Source organism: Alternaria arbusti, assembly GCF_024043155.1.
Source record: "Alternaria arbusti strain BMP 1465 chromosome Unknown scaffold_15, whole genome shotgun sequence".
In the NCBI taxonomy this organism is placed as follows: domain Eukaryota; kingdom Fungi; phylum Ascomycota; class Dothideomycetes; order Pleosporales; family Pleosporaceae; genus Alternaria; species Alternaria arbusti.
In genome coordinates, this window is record NW_026249955.1 from 449,709 (window position 1) to 474,063 (window position 24,355).

Genomic DNA, 24,355 nt, shown 5'->3' on the forward strand with positions numbered 1-24,355 from the left:
TGTATCCTCTATCACGAGAGGTGCAATGAGACATGCGGGTGCAGTGGAGATACCAGATGTTGGTACCTAGGTAGTGTGCAACAGCAAACATCCTGCAGAAAGAGTGTAGAACCGCATACTATGACGTACATGACAGATCTCGTCTAACTTGCCTCGTCCAGAACATTTCGAAAATTTACATTCCCAAGATCTCATTGCCATCCATCCCTGGATATGCACCTCCGGTAATAGTCGCTTTGGCGTTCCAGCTCTCCACACCCGCGAGCGTAGATCATCAAGACAAACTACTCCACACCTAATTTCCCGTTCCTGAACCTGGCCTGGCTTCCTTCGCTCCGAAATAGCGTACCAGAGTACACTTACATGCAGCTCGGCTAAGACTGCCCATCGTAATTTCAACGTGTTTGACTTTCTGGGACTGAAGAATGTCACGAACCACGGTACGGAAGTGCAAACTTATGTCCGATCGCGGGTAAGTTCCTGGCTAGAGTTCTCGGGCTATAGTCTCGCCGGCGGTTTCCTGCCTTCTAAGCGACGTCATGGTCGCGAACGTTACGGAGATTTTAGTTGGGGGTTGGTGTTTCAACTGTCTTGTAAGCCACGCTGAGGACATGACGATAGCGATTCAGGTACCACGTAGACGCATCTAAACGGCTAACGGCATAACGTGTCCTCACCTGTTTTTTTTTTCACATGATTTACAGCAATGAGCAAGAATGTGCCCGACTCACTCGGTCAATCTCCGCGGTACCGTGCCACTACCCTCAATGCCACTATCACAATCACAACCTTGGAACGCATGAAGGAGCAAAAAGCGGAGAAATTGCACCGAAGCAAAATAAACATAGTCCATCCTGCTTGCATGGAGGCTTCGATACGAAAGAAAAGCAAGCGGATATGGCTGCGCAGCTGGAAGAAGCAGTGTTAAGTACCTGGCACAAGTGTCTGCAACCGGCCATATGCGGGTAGCGGGTACCTCATCCCCACCTCTCTACTTCATCTACATTCCTTTTGCTTGTAGACACTGCTTTTCTCCTCCCGCGGCTGCAGTATTATGCAATGCACAAAGAATTCTCCATCACTCACTAACGCATGCAGCGACTGCACGGAATGATCACTCCTGCATTCCAACGTTTTCCCCACTATCTCACACAGCATCCACCCTCCTCTCACTCCATCGCTTCGGCGCATTTCCCTACCGTATCGATACGGTCGGCTCGTCCGTCACTATGTAACGGCATCCACCCTCCAAAAGTTTGGTCCGTTGAGTAATGCCTCTTCAAAACCACAGTCAACGTCCGCGGGTAAGGAAAATTAGCCCACATCGCTCGCGCCATGCAGGGGCTCAGGGGCTGGCTGGTGCGGCGATGCGGCGCAGGTCGGAAGAAGGCGCCAAAAGGAACGATGGGAAAAAGGAAAATAGGGAAATAGAGAGACGGAAACGACATAACGATAACGTCACGGGTTTATGCGAACGGTTAGTAGCGAGGTAGAGGGGGTGTGGGTTGCTGCTAGGGACGTTTCCGCGGGGGGAGGAAGGTTGCGCGAAGGGGATTGCCGGGTCTTTGGATCGTGGGTTGGAACGTGGCTGGGCGTATGGGAACGAGATGAGGATGACGAATGCGGATGTTGATGTAGAGGATGTACTTGTCTGGTTAGTCGTCAAGATTAGACTGCACGGAAATGAATGAAGCCAAAGAGGGGTGAACTCATGCCGAAGCATATTGATTCCATTTGCAAGTCTGCATAGCTGCATTCTTCTAGACTTAAAGGGGTGTTAATACACCCAGTCCCTATGATTCATTATTCCATTACTCCAGCTGACTCCCGTCAGACAAGACATATCCAAAGATACAGAAGCCACCATGCCCTCCCAGCCTTCGAACAAATGAGAAAAAACATACAGAATAAGAGGAAAAACAATGTAACTACGCTGAGCAAACGACGTTTCGTGATATCCAGTCCTCCGTAAATACAAAGGAATCCGGGGTGTGAGATCAAGTAAACGCTTTTAACTCCTTGGTGGCAACGCCCTGCGCCAATTCGTGATAGTATCCAAGATTGTGTGCCGTATTAAGATTATGCCTCCATGTGTGCCCATGAATGAGAGAGTGAAAGAAATAAAGTGGAAAAGGTATGCCGTATCGCCATAACAGACTGGCAAAGAATAAAAAACGCATCGACGAAAAGTCCGGGTATAGTCAAGAAGCGAAGGTCAACGTTGCGATAAGCGTGCTATCAGGATTGAAGCTACTACCCTCTAAAGTCCCCTGGTCCCTGGTTGGCGAAGATGTAGCTCTTGGGCTGGGGTTCGGTCGTTCGCCGTATGAGGTTTCCATGCGGATCCGTGCCTTGAGGTGGTGTGTACTGGTGTACGAGGAAGTCGGGCATGGCGGAGACTTGGGGCGCGAAGGGAACGTTGTGATGGATGCCACTCAATGACATGTCCTTGTAGTCGTCATACATGTTTCCGCCCTGCATGTACTGGACATTGCTTTCATCGCCTTGGGTCTGAGCAGTGTCAGGTAGCGATGGTCGCCTGAAGTGCGAGGGCTTCGGTTGTTGGATTGTAAGATCGGTTGTGGAATGGAAAGCTGCACGCATCTGGGGTTGCTGCATGTATGATGTTCGAGGGAAGTGCTGTTGTGTCGCTGGTGCTGACTGCGGAGGTGTGTCGCGGTATAAAGCATCGTTGGCAAATCGTGATTGTAGATCCATTGATGAAGATGGCGGTGAAGTGCTCTTCGCAATTACGTTTCCTGCTTGGTCGTTGGACCAGTTCGCATGCATACTCTCTGGGCTGTTGTGATCCGGCATCGCAGAATGCGGTCTGATCACGGCAGCACCACCCCAATAGTTGCCGAAATCTTGTGGTGTCAGTGGAGTTGGTGGTGCTAGACTACCGCCTTGTCCAATTGTGGTGGTGCTCGAAGTCGAGAACGTTCGTGCGAACTTGGGTGACGCAGCAGCATCGGAAAAGCTCATAGCCATAGGTGAGCGTTGCGCTGAACCTGGCTGCGACTTCTGAACACGACCTCCAGCATTCGCAATTCCAGTTGATCGGATCCGGCGGATGACTTTGTCGTGGTTGCCTCCTGGTGATGGCATAGGGGCAGAATACGAGGCGCTCCTCATTGCGCTGGAGTTCAGGTTGACTGGACGTTTCTGTCTTCTCGCAGCGATGCTTGAATGCTGATCTGATTGTTGGAAGCCCTCCGGAGTACCATTTCGGATGTGGATCGCGTCCATGTTGTTGGCCAGATTGCTGCTTGAAGAGTTCCTTCGGGCAAACGCATCCTCGCGGAAGTGCAGTGGAATGTCGAGATCAGAGGGCGCAGCACTGAGCTTCCGTGCTTGTTCCGGTGAAGTGAGGATGGCGTGTGCAGACGAGTTTGGCTGTTGGTAGAAGTTCGACTGCGGGTACATTTGGTTTGAGCCATCTTGGGGCCAGAATGGAAGCGTCTGTTCGGAGGCTGATGCCTGAGCAAGACTGTATGGTGCGAATTGATCCTCTGGTTCCTCGACCTGCTTGGGCTGTGCCATTTGCGAGGGATCCTCTGTCCAGCCGGTGTAGACCGAGTTCAAAGAGGCGATGGAGGGAGGTGTAGGTCCATTTGGCGATTGCGTGGTGCCAGATGACTGGGTGCCATTGTATGGGGACGCGTCCGACGAGATGGATCCTGTACTTTGCTGAGCTTCTGCAGATGTAGAGTTGGTGGTGTTGGTCGCAGCAAGTGCCGAGTAGTCTATCTGGAAGTCGGCGAAGTTGTCGAATTCTGGGTGTGAAGGTGCGATGTCGCTGGGCATGGACGCGGGAACCGAAAAGGCGCCTAGGTCGCTAGAGTACGCATTGGGCAGCCCGTTGACACCGTTGTTGTCGTAAGAGAAGTCTTGCTCTTGCGCATTAAGACCCATGCCACTGTTGTGCATGTAGGCACCGTTGGTCGCAGCCATGATTGAGTGCATGAGGTCGTTGGAGCGGTACGAGGCGGAACGGTCGGGCTCCGGGACTGCGTGGAGGGCGTTTTGCATGTCGTATTGTTGTTGCTGCTGCTGTTGATGCTGTTGGTGTTGGTGCTGGTGCGGGTGCTGCAGTATGAGCTGAGGGCCCAGGTCGAGGGCTGATGGACCTTCGCCCGTTTGCACAGGAAGCGTTGCAGGGCTGATGTCAGCGTTCGGATAGTAGTCCGGCTGCATGAGCATATGCGGATGTTGCTGCTCTTGCGGGTGCGCGTAGTGGTTAGACATGACGGGCACGTGCTGGTGTCCGAACGGAAGGCTCATAGTCATGTTGTACTGGTTCATTAGCTTCTTGCGGTCCTGCTTGACTTTGGCTCTGCGGTTCTGGAACCAGTTCTGCAGTCGTGTTAGCGACGCACGGCATACATCATGACAGGACACTTGCGTTGATCTTGTCCAGTGGCACGCCGAGGCGCGTCGCGAACTCCTTCTTTACATTGGTACTGGGCTTGTGCTGCGCCAGAAAGTGCTGCTCGAGGATGTCGTGCTGGTCCTTGGTGAGGCGGGGTTTGACATCGCTGCCAGGCTGCTTGGGGGCAGAGGGTGCCGTCGTCGAGGCCCCGCTAGAATCCATGGCGGCGCGCACAGCGGCAATACAGGCAGAGGGGCGCGAAGTCAAGGGCGGCGGGTGCTGCAAGAAAGTCGTGGGCGTGGGCGCGTTCGGGTAGTGACAGGTGGGTGCAGCTGTGGACGGCGGAATCTGGGGCGCTGGTGATGGGCGATAATGCGTAGAGCACGGATGCACGGGATGCACCGAGACGGGTCGGCGCTGGGATAGATATGTGTCGAGGGAAGATGCCAGTAATGGTAGCGAGCGACGATTACGAAGGGGAGCGAAAACAACAGCAGTAGACTCTATATCTACAATAGAAAAACGAGGGTATTCAGCGCGACGGCGCGGTAGGGAAAGGCACGAAGCGAACGACGACGGAGAAGAAGAGCAGGAGGAGCGATCAGGTTGTTGGCTGCCCAGGTGCCGCTTGGTTGGTCGGAGGTGCTAACTTGCTAAGCCACTGAACCCCCCAGCATGCATTATGCTGCTCCGGCACAAAAATAGTTTCGTGACACTCGTCGTCTCCGCTCAGCACACCTGAATCCTGGAGAAGACGCACCGGATGATTCGATCTTCCGTTTCTTGCACCTGCTCGCCCTCGTGCTCCGTGGAGGGCGGCCACACGCTCGCATACACATAGACTCACAGCACTGGCCGGCACGCCCAACCCCGGCGCGCAATCGTGAAGCGCGCCCAGGGGCACTCTCCTGCCTCACGCCAATTGGTCCGGCCGTGGAGCGAGCTGCGGCGGCGGCTGTGATCCGCCCTCGGGCGGGAGACATGTCCCACTGATTTGAAGGCGATGGATGGTGCTGCAGCTTGGGCCTTCCCCCGTTCGGAGAATATACATGAGCGTGTGAGAGTGCATGTTAATGCCAGCGCAGCCTGCCTGCTCAACCACGTTCCACGTCAAATGTCTAGTCACCGTCGGCGCCGGCATGGCTTCAACGTGGGCAACGGGCTCGAGCGCTGCTTTGAGCTGATGGCGTCAACACTGCGCTCGCCGTCGTGCCGACATCCTGTGCCTCTCACGACTCGCCGAGTAGCTCTTTGTCAGTAACCGCTTCCGGTCCGAGTCGACCATCTGTGTGACGAGATGCCCCCCGGGCGCATGGCCAAGGGGCATGTCGCGCCGCTGATCTGCTGGCTCGGAAGTCGGCGCACATGTTTTGGCAACATATCGACGGTTCCTGAGCGTACCTTGCAGCAAAGGGGCTTCCGTACCACCTGCGAAACTCAAATTGGCCCCAGCTTGTCCTACAAACTTCGTGTGTTGACTGACTTGGGCGACGGATAATCCCAGCCTAGCTCGGAAGACTCAGTGCGCCCCCAGCTGGGGGACCCGCTGGCCCAAACCAAAAAACCTCGTGCTGCAAGGGCGTCCCTATCATGCGCTGCACCCTGCCGACTATCAGACGTCCTCGCCAACCCGTCTGAACTTAGTCTTCTTTGCGAGTCTGCTACGCCAGCTTTCGTGTCGCACCACAGAGACGGCACGCCCAGCTGACGTCTTCGACTGCAGTAGCTTGTGGTGCCGTCGTCTTTCCAGAAAACAGTTCGATGGGGCGCAGACTGCTCGAAATGGAGTATTTCATGCGACGCGCTGCATTCCGTGATTCCCGTACAGGGAGGATGATACGGCGAGTCGAACAAGGCTAGCACTCCAAGCGACACTCCTGCATGCTGTTTAAGGGTCGCGAGGCTGTGCACGCATGAAGTAGATTTCAACCTCCAAACATTGTTGCTTCGCCGCACAATCGGTCTCCGACCTCATCTTCCATCCAATCTACTGCTTATCGTAAGCTTCAACCGTCTGACTGCAGCTCAGTCACCGATGTAAACTGAGCTTGCAGTAAACCTGAAAACGTCGAGTAAGCAGGCTCACGATCCTGGCAAAATACTGAATCGCCCACACAAAGACGAGTAAGGTAACAGTCGGTGTTGATTCTCTTCGCTTAGACTAAGGCATCTGCGATCTGTATGTCTCCTTGCCCTGTTGCTTTGTCCCATGATGTCAGCGTGACACTGCGCATGTCCTTGACAATGTAATCTGCGCCAGCTTCTATCAGCTGTTCTAGCGTATGTGTGGTGTAAAGTCCCACTACGACGAACCCTGCTGCCTTTCCAGACTTGACGCCTGCAGGCGCATCTTCGAAGACAATGATGGAAGATTTGTTTTCTTGGAGCCCCAGCTTCTTTGCACCCATCTGGTAGGGCGCCGGGTCTGGCTTGCCGTTGGGCACATCTTCTGCCGTTACGAGATTCTTGGGGTGCGCCAGCTTCATGACATCGAGCCAGCCTTGCACAAGAGGTCGCGTGCCTGAGGTAACAATAGACCATGGAACAAGGTGCTCTTCGAGCTTGTCCAACAGAGCTCGTGAACCGGGAATCTCAATGGCGTCTTGTCCGAATTCTTTCGGAATCAACCCCTCTGCTTGGGAGATATCTTATCTGTCAGATGCATGCTTTTGTCAAAATGAAGATATGGCACTTACACTCCTCATTTGCGAGCTTTGGCTCATAGATCCGAAGGACGTCGATCGACCTTCGACCATGTGATGAAGCGAGGATGACATTTGGATCGACACCTATCTCTTTCCCAATCCTGACACAGACCTGTAAGCTTCGAGACGTGAACATTCTCGGCTGTTACTTACTTGTGCCAATGCTTCACAATGGCCTCTGTGGAATCGATGATAGTCCCACTACCTATATTAGCTGACTGGTAAGATGCTTTCAATGAGTATAACGCACTCCATATCAAAGAGCTGCAGGTGATGAGATATTAGTATCAGTTTGCGATGCAAGTAAGCGTGCTTCTTACCAAGCCATGGAAGGGTATTGTTTTGGCAGGTGCCGAGAAGGAAGGCTCCGATACAGTCATCGTTTGAAGTTAGAGATTCGTTGAGCTGGATCCCAATGAACAAGGTCAAGATGTCGCAATGATATAGTGAAGTACCCGAGCGGACTATTGTAGATGTACACCTGGTGGGAAAGAGAATACATTATCGCGCTAACTCGTTCCGGTATCGGATCCGACAACTGCCGATGATACAGCCAATCATGATGACGGCAACTAAAAGGTACTAGTCGCGACGCTGGAGACACAGCCGCGAAGCCTGGCCTGCATTTGCCGTTCCAGAAGATAGATAGAGGGTAAAGATGGATCTATCTCCATTTGTGTTGTTGGAGAGCGTGAGAGTTGGGTATGGCCAGGGCCGCGGGGGTGGGGCTAAAGCTAGCTAGGCGGACACAAGCGGCAGAACTTTTCACGTGCCGAACTTTTTCTGGATCGGCTAGAACTTTTCTGTAGACGATTGCGACAACATACACCACGCCAACAAGTCAATATGAAGGTCGGAAGTGAGGCTTCTCGCGGAATCCAGCCCCAATACAGTACTAACGATCACTTCAGAGCCAAAGTCGAAGCGCGTACCCGTGCGGTTAAGGCACAAGATCGAAAAGGCTTCAGCGGCGAAGCAGAAGAAGGCGAAGAAGCTAGCCAAGAAGGTACTGCCACCATGCGCAACTACAGCGCTCGTATCCTGACGTATATAGGACCCGACATGGCGCTCCAAGACCAAGAAGGAACCCGGCATTCCCAACCTGTTTCCCTACAAGGACAAGATTCTCGCAGAAGTGGAGGAGCAGCGCAGGAGGAAGGAAGAAGACAATGCGCGCCGACGCCAGCTAGCGAAGGAGCAACAACAGAGGGGCGCGACCGCCGAGGACGTCATGGAGGACGACGAAGAGTTTGAGCAATTCGATGCTGAAGACGACGAACTACTTGCCGACGACAGCGAAGACGAGGACTTGATGCAGGTGGTAAGTCTAAGTGGCTAGTATACGATGCGCGACCGTACTGATAAGATGCAGGACAACAAGTTCAACCCTATGGCAGCTCTCCTAGCTTCCGCCAAAGCACGCGCCGCAGAATTCGAAAAGAACGACGACCCAGACGCCATGGAAGACAGCGAAGACGATGAATCGGATGGCGATGATGCAGTCAAGGTCCGCAAAGATGCGTCAAGAAAACAGTTCGACAAGGTGTACAAGCAGGTCGTCGACGCCGCAGATGTTGTTCTATACGTGCTCGATGCTCGCGACCCAATGGGAACACGATCGAAAGAGGTGGAGCAGGCAGTCATGGCAGCCGATCGTTCAAGCAAGCGCTTGATATTCATCCTCAACAAGATCGACTTGGTCCCACCGCCGGTACTTCGCGCGTGGTTGATTCATCTACGTCGCTCATTCCCTACTCTTCCTCTACGTGCGTCGAAATCTGCGCCCAACGCGCAAACTTTCGAGCACAAGGACCTCTCAATCAAGGGAACATCCGAGACACTCTTCAAGGCTCTCAAGACCTTCGCTGAGTCCCGTCAGTTGAAGCGCGCAGTCCACGTCGGAATTATTGGATTTCCCAACGTTGGCAAATCATCCGTCATCAATGCCTTGACATCGAGGGTAGGCGGCAAGGCTGCTGGATGTCCTACCGGTGCTGAGGCGGGGGTTACCACCAGTTTGCGCGAAGTCAAGATCGACAACAAATTGAAACTTATCGACTCGCCTGGTATCGTTTTCCCCAACACCGAAGGTTCCAAGGACAGCAAGGTACAACAAAAGGCGCGCCTGATTTTGCTAAACGCTGTACCCCCGAAAGAGATTGACGACCCTGTTCCCGCTGTCAGTCTGCTCATTAAAAGACTGTCATCCTCGGAAGAGCTTTTCTCGAAATTGATGGCAGTCTACGATCTACCTCCCCTACACGCTGTGGGCAACGACAGGACGACCGACTTCTTGGTTCAAGTAGCAAGGAAGAGAGGCCGTCTGGGCAAGGGCGGTGTACCCAACATGCACGCCGCGGCACAAACCGTCATCGTTGACTGGAGAGATGGTCGCATTCAAGGATGGACCAGCCCTCCCAAGTACACACCTGCCGAGCCTGATACCACCAAGACTGCACCAGCTACGAAGGGCGGACTCGTTGGCGATCAGAAGGAGATCGTCAAGGAATGGGCTGCGGAGTTCAAGCTTGATGGTCTATGGGGTGATGATTCAAATGATACGGCGGTACCAGAGGCTATGGAGGAGTAGGCAGCTTGTGTTGACCGTTATGGCGAAATGGCGTTCGTAGGGCTATTGTGCTAGTGTACTTGACTCGCACGTAGGAAAAGCTCCGACTAGACATCGGGCCTAACAATGATACATATTCTTCAGACCATATTACATTCCCGATCCTAGACATTTTAGAGTCTTCCGATGCAAGCCTTGCGATGAGCGTATGTGGATCGTGTACCGCTACTGACCGAATCAGTTTCTGCGATATCGGATCCGCATCGTACCATAGTACAAGCGAAAAAGTTCTCTCCAAGCTGCAACCCCACACCGATGGGAGTGTTCGGCGATATGTTCGCTCCCATAGGTAGGTTTCGCCGCCCCACACTTTGGGGTGAGAGCCGACGGAAACCGAGAGCTCCATCACGTCAAGCTTCATAGCTCAAGATACATAACGACGCGTTCCTTTAGATTTTTGGTCAATCAAAATTATCATCACACACACAATGGGTTCTTCAAAGGGTCTCCAGCCTCTGCGCTCTGCTTCCAAGACTTTGAATGCGCTGCCCGCAGCCTATGCTGGCGCGCAGATCGCATCGAGACGGTATGCGGGGACGCTTGCAAACTTCAAGATTCCTACCATCAACAATGAGCCTAACGTAAGATAAGAGACGGTGTATATATTCAGAATCAATTTGCTGACCCAAAATTATAGCAACATTATGCCAAAGGCTCGGTAGACCGCCAGAAGCTTCAAGATGCGGTTGCACGTATGAAGAAGCAAGGACCAGTACAAGTACCTCTTGCCGTAGGAGGAGAATACGTAGGCCTTCCACACGCACATACGAGTCTCGTGTCACTCTAACACCATTCAGATCAACAACTCCTCAATCCTCACTCAGAACAACCCCTCCTCCCACGCCGACGTTATCGCCAAATACTCCAATGCCAGCGCAGCCGATGTGAAGAAGGCCATAGACGCAGCCCTGGCTGCTAAGCCAGCATGGGAGGCACTTCCTTTCGCCGAACGTGCATCTGTGTTCCTGAAGGCGGCCGACCTCGTCGCCACAAAGTACCGATACGAGATCATGGCTGCGACCATGGTGGGACAGGGCAAGAACGCGTGGCAGGCCGAGATTGACTCAGCGGCTGAGCTGTGCGACTTCCTGAGGTTCAACGTCAAGTACGCGGAAGACACATACGGACACCAGCCCACGCACAACTCGCCAGGAGTCTGGAAGTAAGTAAAGCATCTGGTTATAGCTCGGAAACGAAACTAACAGGTACAGCCGCGTTGAGTACCGACCTCTCGAGGGCTTCGTCTATGCCGTGTCACCATTCAACTTCACAGCCATCGGCGGTAACCTTCCTGCAGCCCCAGCTCTGATGGGTAACGTCGTTGTCTGGAAGCCATCCCCATCTGCGATTGCGTCGAACTGGCTTCTCTACCAGATTCTCATCGAAGCTGGCCTTCCACCAAACGTGATCCAGTGGGTGCCCGGTGATGCTGTGGAGGTAACCCAGGAAGTCCTGAACCACAAGCAATTCGCATCTCTGCACTACACCGGTAGCACAGCGGTATTCCGTCAACTATACGGAAAGATCGCGAACGGTGTGGCTGAGGGCAAGTACCAGAGCTACCCCAGGATCGTTGGTGAGACAGGAGGAAAGAACTTCCATCTCGTCCACAAAGATGCCGACATCCACAACGCAGCTATCCAGACCGTCCGCGGTGCATTCGAGTACCAAGGTCAAAAGTGCAGCGCCTGCTCCCGTCTATACGTACCCGAGTCCGCCTGGCCCGAATTCAAAGAGATTCTCGTCCGTGAAGTCGAAGCCCTGAAGATCGGCGAGCCCACCGACTTCTCCAACTTCATCGGCCCCGTCATCCACGAGGCATCCTTCAAGAAGCTGTCCGGCGTCATCGACGAAGCCAAGAACGACAGCGAGCTCGAGCTCGTCGTTGGAGGCAAGTACGACAGCAGCAAGGGCTACTACATCCACCCTACCATCTACCGTACCAAGAACCCCAACCACCCCCTTCTATCCCGCGAACTCTTCGGCCCCGTCCTCGTCGCCTACGTCTACGATGACGCGGCGCCCAACGCCTTCGCCAACATCATCAAGCAGATCGACGACACGTCTGAGTACGCGTTGACGGGCGCTGTGTTCGCAAAGGACAGGGAGACTATCAAGTACGCGTCTGAGAAGCTGAGGGACGCGGCGGGTAACTTCTACATCAACTGCAAGTGCACCGGTGCGGTTGTTGGTCAACAGCCTTTCGGTGGGTCGAGGGCTAGTGGGACGAACGACAAGGCTGGTAGTGCGAACTTGCTGGCGAGGTTCGTCAATATGAGGGCGATTAAGGAGGAGTTTATGCCTACAGAGAAGGTTACGTACCCTAGCAACGAGGTTTAAGTTGGATTACGCAGCCTCGATTGATGGAGAAAAGCATCGCATGTTCAGCTAGCATTGGCGTTGGCGTTGGATTGGATACAAACGATTTATGATAAAAAGGGAAAGATTTGTATGGAATAAGAATGACACAAGTCATGTATTGAAAGTCGTGTTACAAGTCTGCATGCGTGGTTCTGGCATATGATACTGCAAGTACATATGAAAAACACAAATTGATGGATCGTGGCAGACAAATGCCCGTTCGTAGGGGCTCATAAATTCAATGACATTGAGAGCACAGAACGAAACACCAGGTCTGCAACAGTCTACAAGGAAAACACCCCTATTGCGGTGTACAGCTACCTCTAGTGGCGTTGCAAAAGCCTGATATATTACAAATGCGGATGCTGATGCTGATGCACGTTTCGGCATGTCCATTAATGTGTCTACTGGATAAAGTTGGCCTACCTTTTCTGTGGCTTGAACTTGGCGAAATTGCGGATACTAGACAGCTGCCTTAGGCTTCAACGACTACAGGATTTCATTGGAAGAAGACGCTGAGTAGATGCGCTGTAGTCTGCATTGGTATCAAACTGAATGTTGACAAAGCTTGACGCGATGTAGGTGGCTATTCGATCTTTTTCATGAATGGAGTGAGCGCCTCTGTTTAGAAACGCAACTCAAACCCTCACACGACTTATCCAAAGCAACAACATGTACTGTACATGTACCTCGGCAACAACAACACAGAAAACGTTGAGAGATGGGTCCAATCTCACGACGCGGCTCAACGCACCTTCTAGAACCTGCATGAGTCGTGACATCGACCCACCAGCTATCGGGAGCCCCGTTCGTTTCGAAGCGAACCTTGCAACCTTATTTTGGAGCCGCAATGCACGGGGGCGTTCGAGCAATTTCCAGAAGATAGGGTGAAGATGCGGCCGTTGGGATCGTGATTTGCATTGTCGGGTCTGCCTGGGAACTGCGTATTTGTGTGACGTGAAGGTATCCAACAGATGGATTTTTGGTCTGCGTGACGATGCGACCCAGGTGTGATGCAATTATACCCCGAACTCCGGGTCGGAATCGGGACAGCACATCTTGGTCCGAACCAGCGACCAGGGTGGAGCGGAGCGGATTGTGCTGAGGAATCAATGCCGCATCTTATCGTGCGAGGTACTGTTTTGGTGTCATGTAGCGAGTGTGAGATGAGATGAGCCTCGTATGCATACATGCTTAGTGAAGACCGCGCTGTTGAATCACCTCGGTCGTGGTGATGGAGTTAAGCAACTCTTCACGATGAATCAGCTTCAACCATCAGTAAGCATCTCCATATCCATGAAAACCAACACGCGTACGCCCCTCTTTTCAGATCCATATCTTGGAGGAGAGGGAGGATTTAGACGCCGACGCCGACTCTCCGCCCACCATCCGCACGTTAACTCCAGACAGCGGAAACAGCACGAAAATCTCGAGCTTCTAAAAGTAAATCCTGGAACACCCACAGGGTAACCTCGGCAGCTCGGTACATTCTCCTTCGAGATCGAAAACCCTTGTCAGAGCCTTATGACGCACTGTCCGCGATCTGCAACATACATAGCGGCACCTTTTCCCAGCGCCGCCATCCCTGCCGTGTTCGGCGCCTGCTCTGCATACCGTTGCTGTGATTGGCTCCGCGGGCCAAGCTTTCGAATGACGTGGCTGCTTCGAGCCTAGCGCGACGCTTCGGCCGAGCAGACCTGAGATTTTTGATCATGGTGTCATCGCCTCATGGATCGCACGTTGCAAGCGGATTTCTGGAGCGGTGCGCGCGAGTCGGGAATGGGGACGCATCCAGATGGTTGGGCAGTCGCCCGGTTTGTTTTGTCCTGGTTACGCATTTGCTAGTGGCTTCTCTTACCGCTGCATCGCATGACTTGTGCGCGCTGCCCGCCGTGTGTGTGGTTCTTTATATGTAGCGTCTCCCGCGGTGATCTCCCTGCTTTCCTACTCCGAGGTTACTTTTCGTCTATTTTATTCCCTTAGATATCCTTTTAATATACCTGGGCTTTGTCCCTACGTCGTTTCCGTTTTGTCCTTTCGACGAATATCACTGAACATTCTACGAAGCCGACACATCGAATCGATCGCATTATCACAATGGAGAAGGACCAACAGGTCGCCGACCGCTCTGCGGCGAACAGCAGTAGCGGAAGCAATATGGATGTCGAGTCTGGAAGAGAAGGCATCTCGCATTGGAAGATGATCACGGATCAGGGTGTTGTGACCAAGGAGATCATCAACTACGACTATGAGGGCGAGGGAACAGAAGAGGATCCCTACGTTGTGGAGTGGATCGACAACGACCCCAGGAATCCAATGACCTGGCCCAAGACGAAGAAGTGGATCATGGCCATTGCGGTCGCCAACTCGGTTCTCGTCGTATCATTTTGTTCATCGGCTTTCTCTGGAGGTATGTATTGCGCGAACCAATAGAATATGGGGCAATATCTAACATCTGCTAGGCATTCAACAAATCATGGCCGAGTTCAGCGTCAGCCAGGAAATCGTCACACTCGGTGTATCGCTCTTCGTTCTCGGATTCGCCCTCGGACCTCTGCTCTGGGCTCCCTTCTCGGAATTGTACGGTCGCCAAATTGTCTTCGTCGGAACATACACTGCTTTCATGGCATTCAACGCCGGTGCCGCCGGTGCGCCCACCATCTACGGCCTGCTCATCCTCCGATTCTTTGCTGCCGCTTTCGGTTCCAGTCCTCTTACCAACGCTGGAGGTGTCATTGCCGATCTCTTCTCCGCAAACGAGCGCGGTCTGGCCATGTCAATCTTCTCCGCTGCGCCGTTTATGGGTCCCGTCCTCGGTCCGATTATTGGTGGCTTCTTGGGCATGACTGAAGGTTGGAGATGGGTCAACGGACTCATGGCTATCTGGGCTGGTGTCATTCTCGTCGTCACCTCCTTCCTCGTCCCTGAGACATATGCTCCCGTTCTGCTCAGGAAACGAGCCGAGAAGCTCTCGAAGCTGTCTGGAAAGGTCTACCGCTCCCGCACTGATATTGACCAAGGCAAGGTTTCGCTTGGAGAGGCTTTCGCAACTGGTCTCAAGCGTCCCTGGATCCTGCTCTTCTGCGAGCCCATCGTTCTGCTCCTTTCTCTCTACCACGCCATCATCTACGGTATCCTTTACATGCTCTTCGGCGCTTTCCCCATTGTCTACCGTATCGGCCGTGGTTGGAACGAGGGTATTAGTGGTCTGCCTTTCGTCGCCGTCGCTATTGGAGTCTTGCTCGCTATCACATACGTCATTACGATCGACAACAAGATGTACATGAAGAAGGTCAACGAGTCCGGCCGCGGATTCGCAGCTCCAGAGGCACGTCTTCCCATGTGCATCATCGGCGGTATCGCACTCCCCATTGGTCTGTTCTGGTTCGCCTGGACCAACTCCCCTGATCTGCCATGGGCCGCCAGCGTCGTCGCTTCCATTCCATTCGGTTTCGGCATGGTGTTGATCTTCTTGTCTATCATGAACTACCTCATCGACTCGTACACCATCTTCGCTGCATCCGTCCTGGCCGGTAACGGTATCATCCGTTCCATCTTCGGTGCTGCTTTCCCTCTCTTCACCTCGCAGATGTACAAGGGCCTTGGCATCCACTGGGCTTCATCCGTACCCGCCTTCCTCGCTGTCGCCTGTCTCCCGCTTCCCTTCCTGTTCTACAAGTACGGCAAGACCATCCGCGAGAAGTGCAAGTACGCCGCGCAATCCGAGGCCTTCATGGAGCGCATTCGCAACCAGCAAGCCGCAAAGGCCGCACGACAAGTCCAGGGTGTCGAATCAGAGGACACTTCGCGCGCCAACACTCTCACACCGCAAGAGGAAGTTGAGGAGGAGGCTCACGAGGAAGAGTCCGCACCCAAGTTCGAGGAGATGAAGGCTGAGAAGGAGACCGATGGCGAGGGTCTCAAGAAGGTTCAGACTGGCCGCTCAACAAGAAGTCGGAGAACCGTGAGGGATCTCGACTTCAACCCCAATCCGTTCGATATCGACCGCGTCAACACAAGGGAAAGCTTTGTTACCAGGCCGAGAACGAACAGCCGGGCGAGTAGCAGGAAATAGATGTTTGTGTGTTTTGTTGTAGCGTTTTTACGGTCGAAAAGTTGAAGGTGCATTTTGACGCATGGCATCAGCATTGTATACCCCTCTCCTATTATCATTAGTTAATACAAGATCCACGATATTCTGAATATGCTCCTTTGCTTCTTTCTCGTGATTGTGCTTACATGCGTAGTGGTGACACTAGGATGGCTGGATTTCTCGCATCTTGCCAATATGCTTGACCAAGTACTACATATGAATGTAGAGATACACATTGCCTCGTGTAATGTCTACTTGTCAAAACGTGGCACTGTGTATGCTGCAACACAACTCCTGTTATTCCCTCATTGGGATGGTGAGATCGCCCTTGCATGGTTCATCCTCGGCGATCATCATCAGCCGCGGCCAAGGCATGCAAGTGTCGTATCAGAAACCGTCCGCACAGCACTCTTCTAGACACGTAACACGTTGCGCAATATGCAATCGCATCGGCCCTTCCCCCGCGCATCTCGCCCATCGCGTCTGGCCATGGAAAGCGTCTATGTATATTCCCTTAGCTTCTAGACGCCTTCCTTGAGCGCGCATCAGCAATGCCACGCGTGCGCACTCGACACGTCGTCCTCAGCGTCTCCATCCTCTGCTGGATATACTATTTCCTTCCTAAAAACGAAGCCTTCCCGTCGCGCTATGCCGTACACGATCATGGGTCCACCGCCGCGTTGGCGCGCTACATGAACGATCCATCTCAGATTCCGCATATCGTTGCGACGCCGAGTAGCTTCGATTGGAGTTCTGTGAACTTCACCTTCCCACCACCACAAAGCCCGAAACTTCCTCCGCCTTTCACGGGTCGTCCTCGCATACAACACAAGTTCAAACCCGACCCGCACGATGTACATACCATACAAGAAGGGAGACGACGATACGTGAAGAGAGTGTTCGAGAAGAGCTGGGCAAGCTACAGGAGCAAAGCATGGATGAAGGATGCTCTAAAGCCTATAAGCGGCGAATACGTCGACCAGTTCTCTGGCTGGGCTGCGACCTTGGTGGATTCACTAGACACACTCTGGATGCTCGGCATGCGAGATGAATTCTACGAAGCTGTCGAAGCAGTAGCGACGATCGATTTCGGCAAGTCTACGGCACCAACAGTCAATACGTTCGAGACGTGCATACGGTATCTGGGCGGGCTCCTTGCTGCGTACGACTTGAGCGGACACGAAGTGCTGAAGGTGAAAGCGATTGAAGTGGGCGACCTGTTGTATGGCGCTTTCAACACCGAGAATGGCATGCCTGTCGACTTCATCAACTTCGAAAACGCGAAGCAAGGCACTGGTTTGATAGTTGAGAACCAAGTGGTCAGTGCTAGTCCTGGTACCATTACGCTCGAGTTCAGCAGGCTGAGCCAGATTACCGGAGACGACAAGTACTATGCCGCCGTGTCGAATCTGATGGATGTCTTTGCGGAGAGTCAAAATGCGACGAAGCTGCCGGGCATGTGGCCCATGATGGTACACATGAGCGCGAAGGACGTCGTCTCTGGGTATCAGTTCACGATAGGCGGGAATGCAGACTCCCTGTATGAGTACCTGCCAAAGGCGCACGCTCTGCTTGGTTCGAAGGAACCCAGCTCGAGCAAATATGAGGCCATGTCACGCGCTTTTATGGATACAGCGATGAACAACTTGTTCTTCGCACCTATGATACCAGGGAAGGAGGACATTCTGATTTCTGGTAATGTGGACGTTCACGCGGATGGTCCTAGTCTCGACCCTGAAAGCGAGCATCTGTCTTGCTTTATTGGTGGTCTTTTTGCGCTTGGCGGGCGCCTGTTCGATAACGACGAGTACCTCGATACTGGAGCGAAGCTTGCCCGCGGCTGCGCATATGCTTACAAGGCATTTCCCACTGGTATTATGCCAGAAAGGTACAACATGGTTCTATGTCCTAACTCCGATCATCGCAAACCCTGCGCTTGGGACGAAGAGCGCTATGCTGTAGATGCAGCAGCACGACCACAACACAAACCCCATCTACCCAAAGGCTTCACCACTGCCAAAGATCCCCGTTACATCCTGCGTCCCGAGGCCATTGAATCAGTCTTCATACTATGGCGTATCACAGGCGATCCTATCTGGCGCGAGACAGCATGGCAGATGTTCGAAGCCGTATCCAGTGCAACGGATACCGAGCTTGCGAATGCTGCGATCTTGGACGTTACAGTGGTTGGGTCGAAGAAGGAGGATTACATGGAGAGTTTCTGGATGGCCGAGACGCTCAAGTACTTTTACCTGTGCTTTGCCGATACGGACTTGATTAGCTTGGATGACTTTGTGTTGAACACTGAAGCGCATCCCTTTCGGCTATCCAGGGGTTAGGTGACGCGTATGTAACTCTGAATGTGATGGAGGAAGTTTGTTGTCGTATTAGTCCCATACATGCCCGCAACATCCATGGAAGACACATGCTGTGATCGGCGAAATTGCGTGAACCCTCGCAACAAGACGCGAACGCGACGTTAGAATAGGCGAGAAAAAACAAAGGCCATCGCCAACTACAATCAGCGTACACTTCGCCCTCCATCTTGCACAACACCCAAACCCCCTACGCACATTACGCCCTCAATGTTCTCGACGCCCATAGAGCCCATGCCGCAACTCCGCAGCCCCACTCTTCAAGCATGTCAAGCATGTGGCGGCGCACGCCATGATTGGTGTACCTGACCGCGGCCGATGTTTCTAAACCAGGAACACACACGAGCCTAGCGCGTGGATGCGCGGCCCCCTTGAATCATCCCCTTCCAACCCCAGGCACCAAGACCTTTCTTTTCCCTCTTCATCTCTCTTTAACCAATCTCCCCACGACTCTACGTCACAGTCATTCTTTCTTCGGTTGGAGAGTAAAATACCTACACTCGTTCTTTTGCTGTTCAGATTACGGGCCTCAGTCGAACTCTTCCATCCTGCATAGATCCGCCCGTTTTGCAACTTTCGCACCACCTACTACATTGCTACTATAATCGAAGATGCGTTTCTCGATCGTCGCCGCTGCGCTTGCAGCTGCTCCCGCAGTTGTCTCGGCTGCTGAGAAGGGAAAGATGGGATGGGCTCTTGGAACGAAGATGGGAAGCGGAGAATGCAAGACGCAGGCAGACTACTCTGCCGACCTCAAGGCTATCAAGGATAACTCTGGCTCGACCATTGTCCGTGGTTACTCTGCCTCGGACTGCGACATGGCTAAGACCGCTCTTCCGGCCGCGAAGTCAGCAGGCTTCAAGGTCGTTCTGGGTATCTGGTACGCTTCAACCCTCCCCAAACCTCAACTATCACGATCAAGTATACTAACATGTGACACCCCAGGCCCGACGTCGAGGAGTCCTTCAACAAGGACCTTAAGGCTATCACGGACGTAGCCCAGCAATACGCCGACACCATCTACGCCGTGACCGTCGGCTCCGAGACGCTCTACCGCGGCAACTTCACCGGCGAGGAGCTCGCCGGCAAGATCAAGACGGTCAAGTCCAAGCTCCCCTCCGGCATCAAGGTCGGCACAGCAGACTCGTGGAACAAGTTCGCCGACGGAACCGGTGATGCCATCATCGGCACCGCCGACATCATCATGGTCAACGCTTTTGCCTTCTGGCAGGGCGCCAGCCGCGATAACGCTACGTATGCATCCCTACTCTACACCCAAGCAAAGAATTGTAAACTAACTTCGCCGCAGCCACGTCTACCTCGACGACATGTTCCAAGCCACCGCACACATCGAGAAAATGGCCGGCGGCCGCGAGAAGGCCCCCGAGATCTGGACTGGCGAGACTGGTTGGCCCACGGCCGTTGGCACCGACTACGATGAGGCCAAGGGCGGACTCGACAACGCAAAGCACTTCTACCAAACCGGTTTCTGCGCGCTGCTTGACTGGGGCTTCAACGGCTTCTACTTTGAGGCTTTCGACGAGCCGTGGAAGCCTGCTTCCATTGGTGATAACGGAAAGGTCGCTGATGAGACTACTTGGGGTGCTATGACTGCGGACCGCAAGACTAAGTTTGATCTTAAGTGCGGTGTCAAGGCTTAAGTGCATTGCGTCCAAGGGGTGTGTATGTGGTGAAAATAGACGGTGCGAGAAATGTTGGTACATATCGGTAATAGGATGTGTACGCATATAGAGTATAGACGCATTGCTTTTCCAAACGGAAAGGTCACGGCCGGTTCGTTCTTCAATGTATTGTGCGGCCTGATATTGCTGCGAACATGTTTCTTGACCATTTGCTCACCTGGACTATCAGTCGGCTCAGAAACTACACAATAAGGACCTATTTCCACAGAAACGTACATAGCTTGCCTGAGAGCCAGGTAAAAGATAGACTATCGTTGTGTGCATTGTACCTGCTGCATTCATCCAGCCACGAAGTCAAATCTTTGGACTGATGCCAGTTCAAGCCTGGCATCTTATGCAAAAGTTAGGTAAAAGAGAGACTCTCGTGGTTCTTGTTGTACTTGCAGTATGCCCATTAGGAGTGAAATACATGTTCTTAGCCAAAAATTACGGTTGTAGAGGCAAAAAGATGCCCAGCACCACCAAAAACAAAAAATGTTCGATGCACTCCTACGAGCGCCGACGAGCTTGACTCATCGGAGGTTTGAACTCCGGACCTTCAGTGTCCTAACGAGCTGTGAAGCTCTTGTTAGACTGACGTGATAACCAACTACACCAACGAGCCTTGTTTGATGCAAGAATGAGATTTTGGAAAATCCAAGACCCCGAAATCTTGGTCGCACGACGGTAGCAACAGCTTCATTTCTGCTCAAGAAGGGCAGTAAATCTATGAGGTAAAGGTATCCATACAGGTAATATGGGGGTGCGAACGCGGAGGGGAAAATTTTCGGCAAACGTCAACATGGCGTCCTATCAAAACTGACCTAGCCCCACCAACTCCACATCGCGACAACGAGCTACATTCCAACACTTATAAACGATAAACAGGCTGCTCGATTTCCATACCCGGTGTCGACACTGCAGAACTTGGTGCTGAGCCCCCTGAGAAGAGACTTGAACTTCTTGACCCCGCCAAGGACAATGGGTTTGAGTGCGAACTGGATGGCGTTCGCGACAGCGCGTATAGAGATTCGTAATCTGGTGCAAATTCTCGCGACGGCTCTCTGGGTGTGTACTCTGGTAGCTGTTCGAAGTCCTCTCTGTCTTCCAGGGGTGGTAGGCGTTCGCGGGGTATGCGAGGTAGAATTTCGAGGGGTGTGTTGGAACGGATGGTGAAGTGCTGATCGTTGTATTTGATGCCGATGGATATAGCAAGTGCGTAGCGCCGGGTTATTGTGTATGTCCTGAAGGTTGGCACGCACTCTGTGTCATCGATGAGACGGAAGTTTGACGTTAACGTCGTCGTTTTGTTGAACGGTATTGGTCTGTTCATACCAGTACGCGATATGCAGGTGATATGCTTAGATACGACGTCCTCGGGATCCGTTACGGTGTTTCCACACTTTGTCGTTGAGTATGTTGAGATTGTCACCGTCAGCGAGTCGATGATGCATTCCCGTTCGGCATGGTTGGCGGGGTCGCGCGCGTTGAGTAGGCTGAGTGACAACGGCATATGCTGTCCTGGGCAAACCTTTCCGGGGTGGTTCAGCGTGGGAACGATCCGCGGCGTTGAGTTCATAGAGACGCCGGAGAAGACTTTCTTGACTCGAGATCCATCCTTCTCTTTGTTCGGTTTCCAGACTTGGCCGTGGAGCACAGAAGATTTGACCTGCGCCCTTCGTGGTACGTCCGCTAACGTTCTTGGATGGTATCGTAGTATATGTTTACACCTCTTGGTCTCTGTCGAGCCACTGAGAATGAGTCTGGCCTGGACGAAGTATGATATTTGTGCCGCACCGCCTGGCCCACTGGTCTTCAGCTGGAAGGATGGCGGAAGTGGATGTGGCTCGCGAAGATAGTTGCAGCCGCGTACCATGCCCTTCATTTGGGGTTCGGTCGACGCTGGAAAGACAAATTCAAAGTCCCATGAATACTTCCGCGGTCCAAGATTGCGACAGGAAACTAACTCTTTCTCACGGTTGAAGAGCCGTATCTTCTCCTCGTATTCATGCCTTTGTGCAGATGGGTGGGTTTTCGAGTTCACATGTAGAGGTCTGGATGTCTTGGTGACACAACTACCCGCAAAAACTACCTTCAGCGACTCAATGTCTTCCTGCTCTTCTACTGCCAAACATATCTTTCCAGTGACCTTTTCTCCGCTCCTATACGTCTTGCTGCTATCGCCATCGATAATAACCCTCAAAGCTGGCACCGTCATTTTTGCTGGGGGAGAAGAAGGGATGATCAGCAATGCAGGGACCTCGCAGGGCTTAATAGCGGATGGGTGGGTGTGGACGATTCGCTCAGGTTCCAGGCACGCGGTTATCGGTGCAGTCCACACTAGGAGAACGTTTGCCGGGGTAGGAGGTATGCCAAGGATGAGAGGATTTGCTGGGCATGCAACTGCGATAGTGATAACGGAAGGTGAAAGGTGCAATCCGCCCGAGAAAGGGAGGCTGAGTGCATGAGGATATTGGGCCTATATGTTGCTTACCGTTGGCTTCGCGCGTACCTTGCCATTTCGAACGTCATCTGGTTGCCAAGGATGTACCTTGAAGCCTTTGGGTTGAAGGCATAATGTATGCGCATACGTTGTTAGGGCTGCGCTGTCAAACCCTAGATGGAAGGGATGTTCGTGGTAGGCGTAATCGTGAACCAAGCTACCCGTTTCATCCCTATCCTGATCATATCGATCGTCCACGAATTGTCCAACTTACGCCGCATCACTTTTACAGGCCCGAATACCCAAGAGCTCTGTGCAGCCATTCTTCCGCAGAGTGCTGGACAGCGGGATGCAGCCAAGCAGGCCATGTTGTCTTGGCTGGTAGTCTGGATTCAGCCACGCTGATACCCCAGATCCGCCCCGCTAGCATCTGTAGAAGAACCTTCGACATGGTAGCAGAGGAATGGTTGTCTCCACATGTACTCCGCGATCCAAAATCTGGAGATCAAGCGATCTGTTAGCGACGCATATTGCACCGGCTGTTATGAGGGATCAAGGTCAAAAGTTTGGAGAGAAGCACAGAATGGGCGGGGTTTCTCGAGGCGTGCCACATCCAGCAACGGCGCCGCGGTAGGTGCTCGCTTCGAGATTGGGTACGCTCGAATGGCTCTTGGCCTCCACAAGACGACGATTGGCGGACCGATTTGCCTGTGCTGCTCGGGGAGAACGAGAATCCAGCTGCTCACTTCTCCGGAGGCGGGTTTGTTGCCCGCTTCGCCTCGTGCCACGATAACGGCGTCCTGGCGTAAACACGGGAAGTGCGCCTCTGGCGAACATTAAAGGAATGTTGTGAGCTGAATCTGGCGACGGCGTAGCGTTGGTGTAGATGTGGAGGAAGGACCACTCTGGGCTTTAGCCACGGGTTTAGTGGGGTGTTCAGATCGCACTAGAGCCGCACGTGGCGAGGTATCGATAAGGGACAGGACCTTGGGAGCCATCGTGCCATCTGAACATGCGGCTGACATTACACCAATTGCCTTGGTCTTTAGAATCGCAAAATCCTGCTACTACCTTGTTCTCATCTAGCTTTGTGTTTGACGCTGCTTCCAAACCTTATTTAGTTACAAGAAACTTGAGGGAAATGAGAAAGCGTCACTGAGAATACGTAATTCTAGTAATCGAAGGTTGGTGTTGATGAGAAGACAGTTCGAAGATACAAACTAGACTGCATCGATTTAAATGCGATTCATCCTCAGCGTCTGTGGTGTTGATGCCAACATCGCCTGGGCATACCTGGCCGCGTCGAGGTAGAAATGATGCGCACCAACTGATGTCTGGCCCTGATATTGATGCGTGAAGAACGTCACTCAATCAATGAAGTTTCCAGCAAAATTGTAAATAGAATTCGGTAGCCTTTGCTCCGTACAGAACTTGTGTGCGCCTACCAGGTGTTGCGAAATTTGGAGTACCTAAACTCACAAAAGTGTAATTCTTGCGCAAGCTTGATTCGTGTGCTACTTTTGTTGTAGCTCAGGGGCATAACATCGAGCCCTATTTCATGTCACAGATTGCTCCAAGTATATGATATTGGTGGTTCTGGTGACGCATATATGCCTCCAGTCGTCTTTCGGTAGTCGCGCCCAGACCTCAACGCGTGCTCACGCGTCAGGGTCCACTAAAACTATCCACGATCGC

General features: G+C 52.8%; 8 protein-coding genes and 1 non-coding gene across 9 annotated transcripts; 5 read left to right on the top strand and 4 right to left on the bottom strand.

Moving 5' to 3' along the window:
• Positions 1-2,253: 2,253 nt before the first annotated feature.
• J4E86_009006 (uncharacterized protein) lies at positions 2,254-4,594 on the bottom strand (the record flags this gene model as incomplete). Its single annotated transcript, XM_051449514.1, has 2 exons — positions 2,254-4,356; positions 4,406-4,594. 2 exons carry the CDS (start codon positions 4,592-4,594, stop codon positions 2,254-2,256), a joined length of 2,292 nt encoding a protein of 763 aa, XP_051299368.1.
• Positions 4,595-6,528: 1,934 nt separating this feature from the next.
• On the bottom strand, positions 6,529-7,457 carry J4E86_009007 (uncharacterized protein; the record flags this gene model as incomplete). Its single annotated transcript, XM_051449515.1, has 3 exons — positions 6,529-7,019; positions 7,069-7,189; positions 7,398-7,457. 3 exons carry the CDS (start codon positions 7,455-7,457, stop codon positions 6,529-6,531), a joined length of 672 nt encoding a protein of 223 aa, XP_051299369.1.
• A 466-nt stretch (positions 7,458-7,923) lies between these two features.
• J4E86_009008 (uncharacterized protein) lies at positions 7,924-9,667 on the top strand (the record flags this gene model as incomplete). The annotated part of the gene is made up of 4 exons (XM_051449516.1): positions 7,924-7,936; positions 7,989-8,083; positions 8,132-8,398; positions 8,450-9,667. The coding sequence occupies 4 exons, from the start codon at positions 7,924-7,926 to the stop codon at positions 9,665-9,667; spliced, it is 1,593 nt and encodes a 530-aa protein (XP_051299370.1).
• Positions 9,668-10,134: 467 nt separating this feature from the next.
• J4E86_009009 (uncharacterized protein) lies at positions 10,135-12,046 on the top strand (the record flags this gene model as incomplete). The annotated part of the gene is made up of 4 exons (XM_051449517.1): positions 10,135-10,287; positions 10,344-10,451; positions 10,504-10,868; positions 10,918-12,046. The coding sequence occupies 4 exons, from the start codon at positions 10,135-10,137 to the stop codon at positions 12,044-12,046; spliced, it is 1,755 nt and encodes a 584-aa protein (XP_051299371.1).
• Positions 12,047-14,164: 2,118 nt separating this feature from the next.
• J4E86_009010 (uncharacterized protein) lies at positions 14,165-16,142 on the top strand (the record flags this gene model as incomplete). Its single annotated transcript, XM_051449518.1, has 2 exons — positions 14,165-14,477; positions 14,530-16,142. The coding sequence occupies 2 exons, from the start codon at positions 14,165-14,167 to the stop codon at positions 16,140-16,142; spliced, it is 1,926 nt and encodes a 641-aa protein (XP_051299372.1).
• A 569-nt stretch (positions 16,143-16,711) lies between these two features.
• Positions 16,712-18,499, top strand: J4E86_009011 (uncharacterized protein; the record flags this gene model as incomplete). Its single annotated transcript, XM_051449519.1, has 1 exon — positions 16,712-18,499. One exon carries the CDS (start codon positions 16,712-16,714, stop codon positions 18,497-18,499), a length of 1,788 nt encoding a protein of 595 aa, XP_051299373.1.
• A 647-nt stretch (positions 18,500-19,146) lies between these two features.
• Positions 19,147-20,196, top strand: J4E86_009012 (uncharacterized protein; the record flags this gene model as incomplete). The annotated part of the gene is made up of 3 exons (XM_051449520.1): positions 19,147-19,415; positions 19,481-19,789; positions 19,845-20,196. 3 exons carry the CDS (start codon positions 19,147-19,149, stop codon positions 20,194-20,196), a joined length of 930 nt encoding a protein of 309 aa, XP_051299374.1.
• Positions 20,197-20,746: 550 nt separating this feature from the next.
• Positions 20,747-20,842, bottom strand: J4E86_009013. Its single transcript has one exon. It is a non-coding gene; the product is annotated as a tRNA-Val (tRNA).
• A 246-nt stretch (positions 20,843-21,088) lies between these two features.
• On the bottom strand, positions 21,089-22,435 carry J4E86_009014 (uncharacterized protein; the record flags this gene model as incomplete). Its single annotated transcript, XM_051449521.1, has 1 exon — positions 21,089-22,435. One exon carries the CDS (start codon positions 22,433-22,435, stop codon positions 21,089-21,091), a length of 1,347 nt encoding a protein of 448 aa, XP_051299375.1.
• Between the last annotated feature and the right edge of the window lie 1,920 nt (positions 22,436-24,355).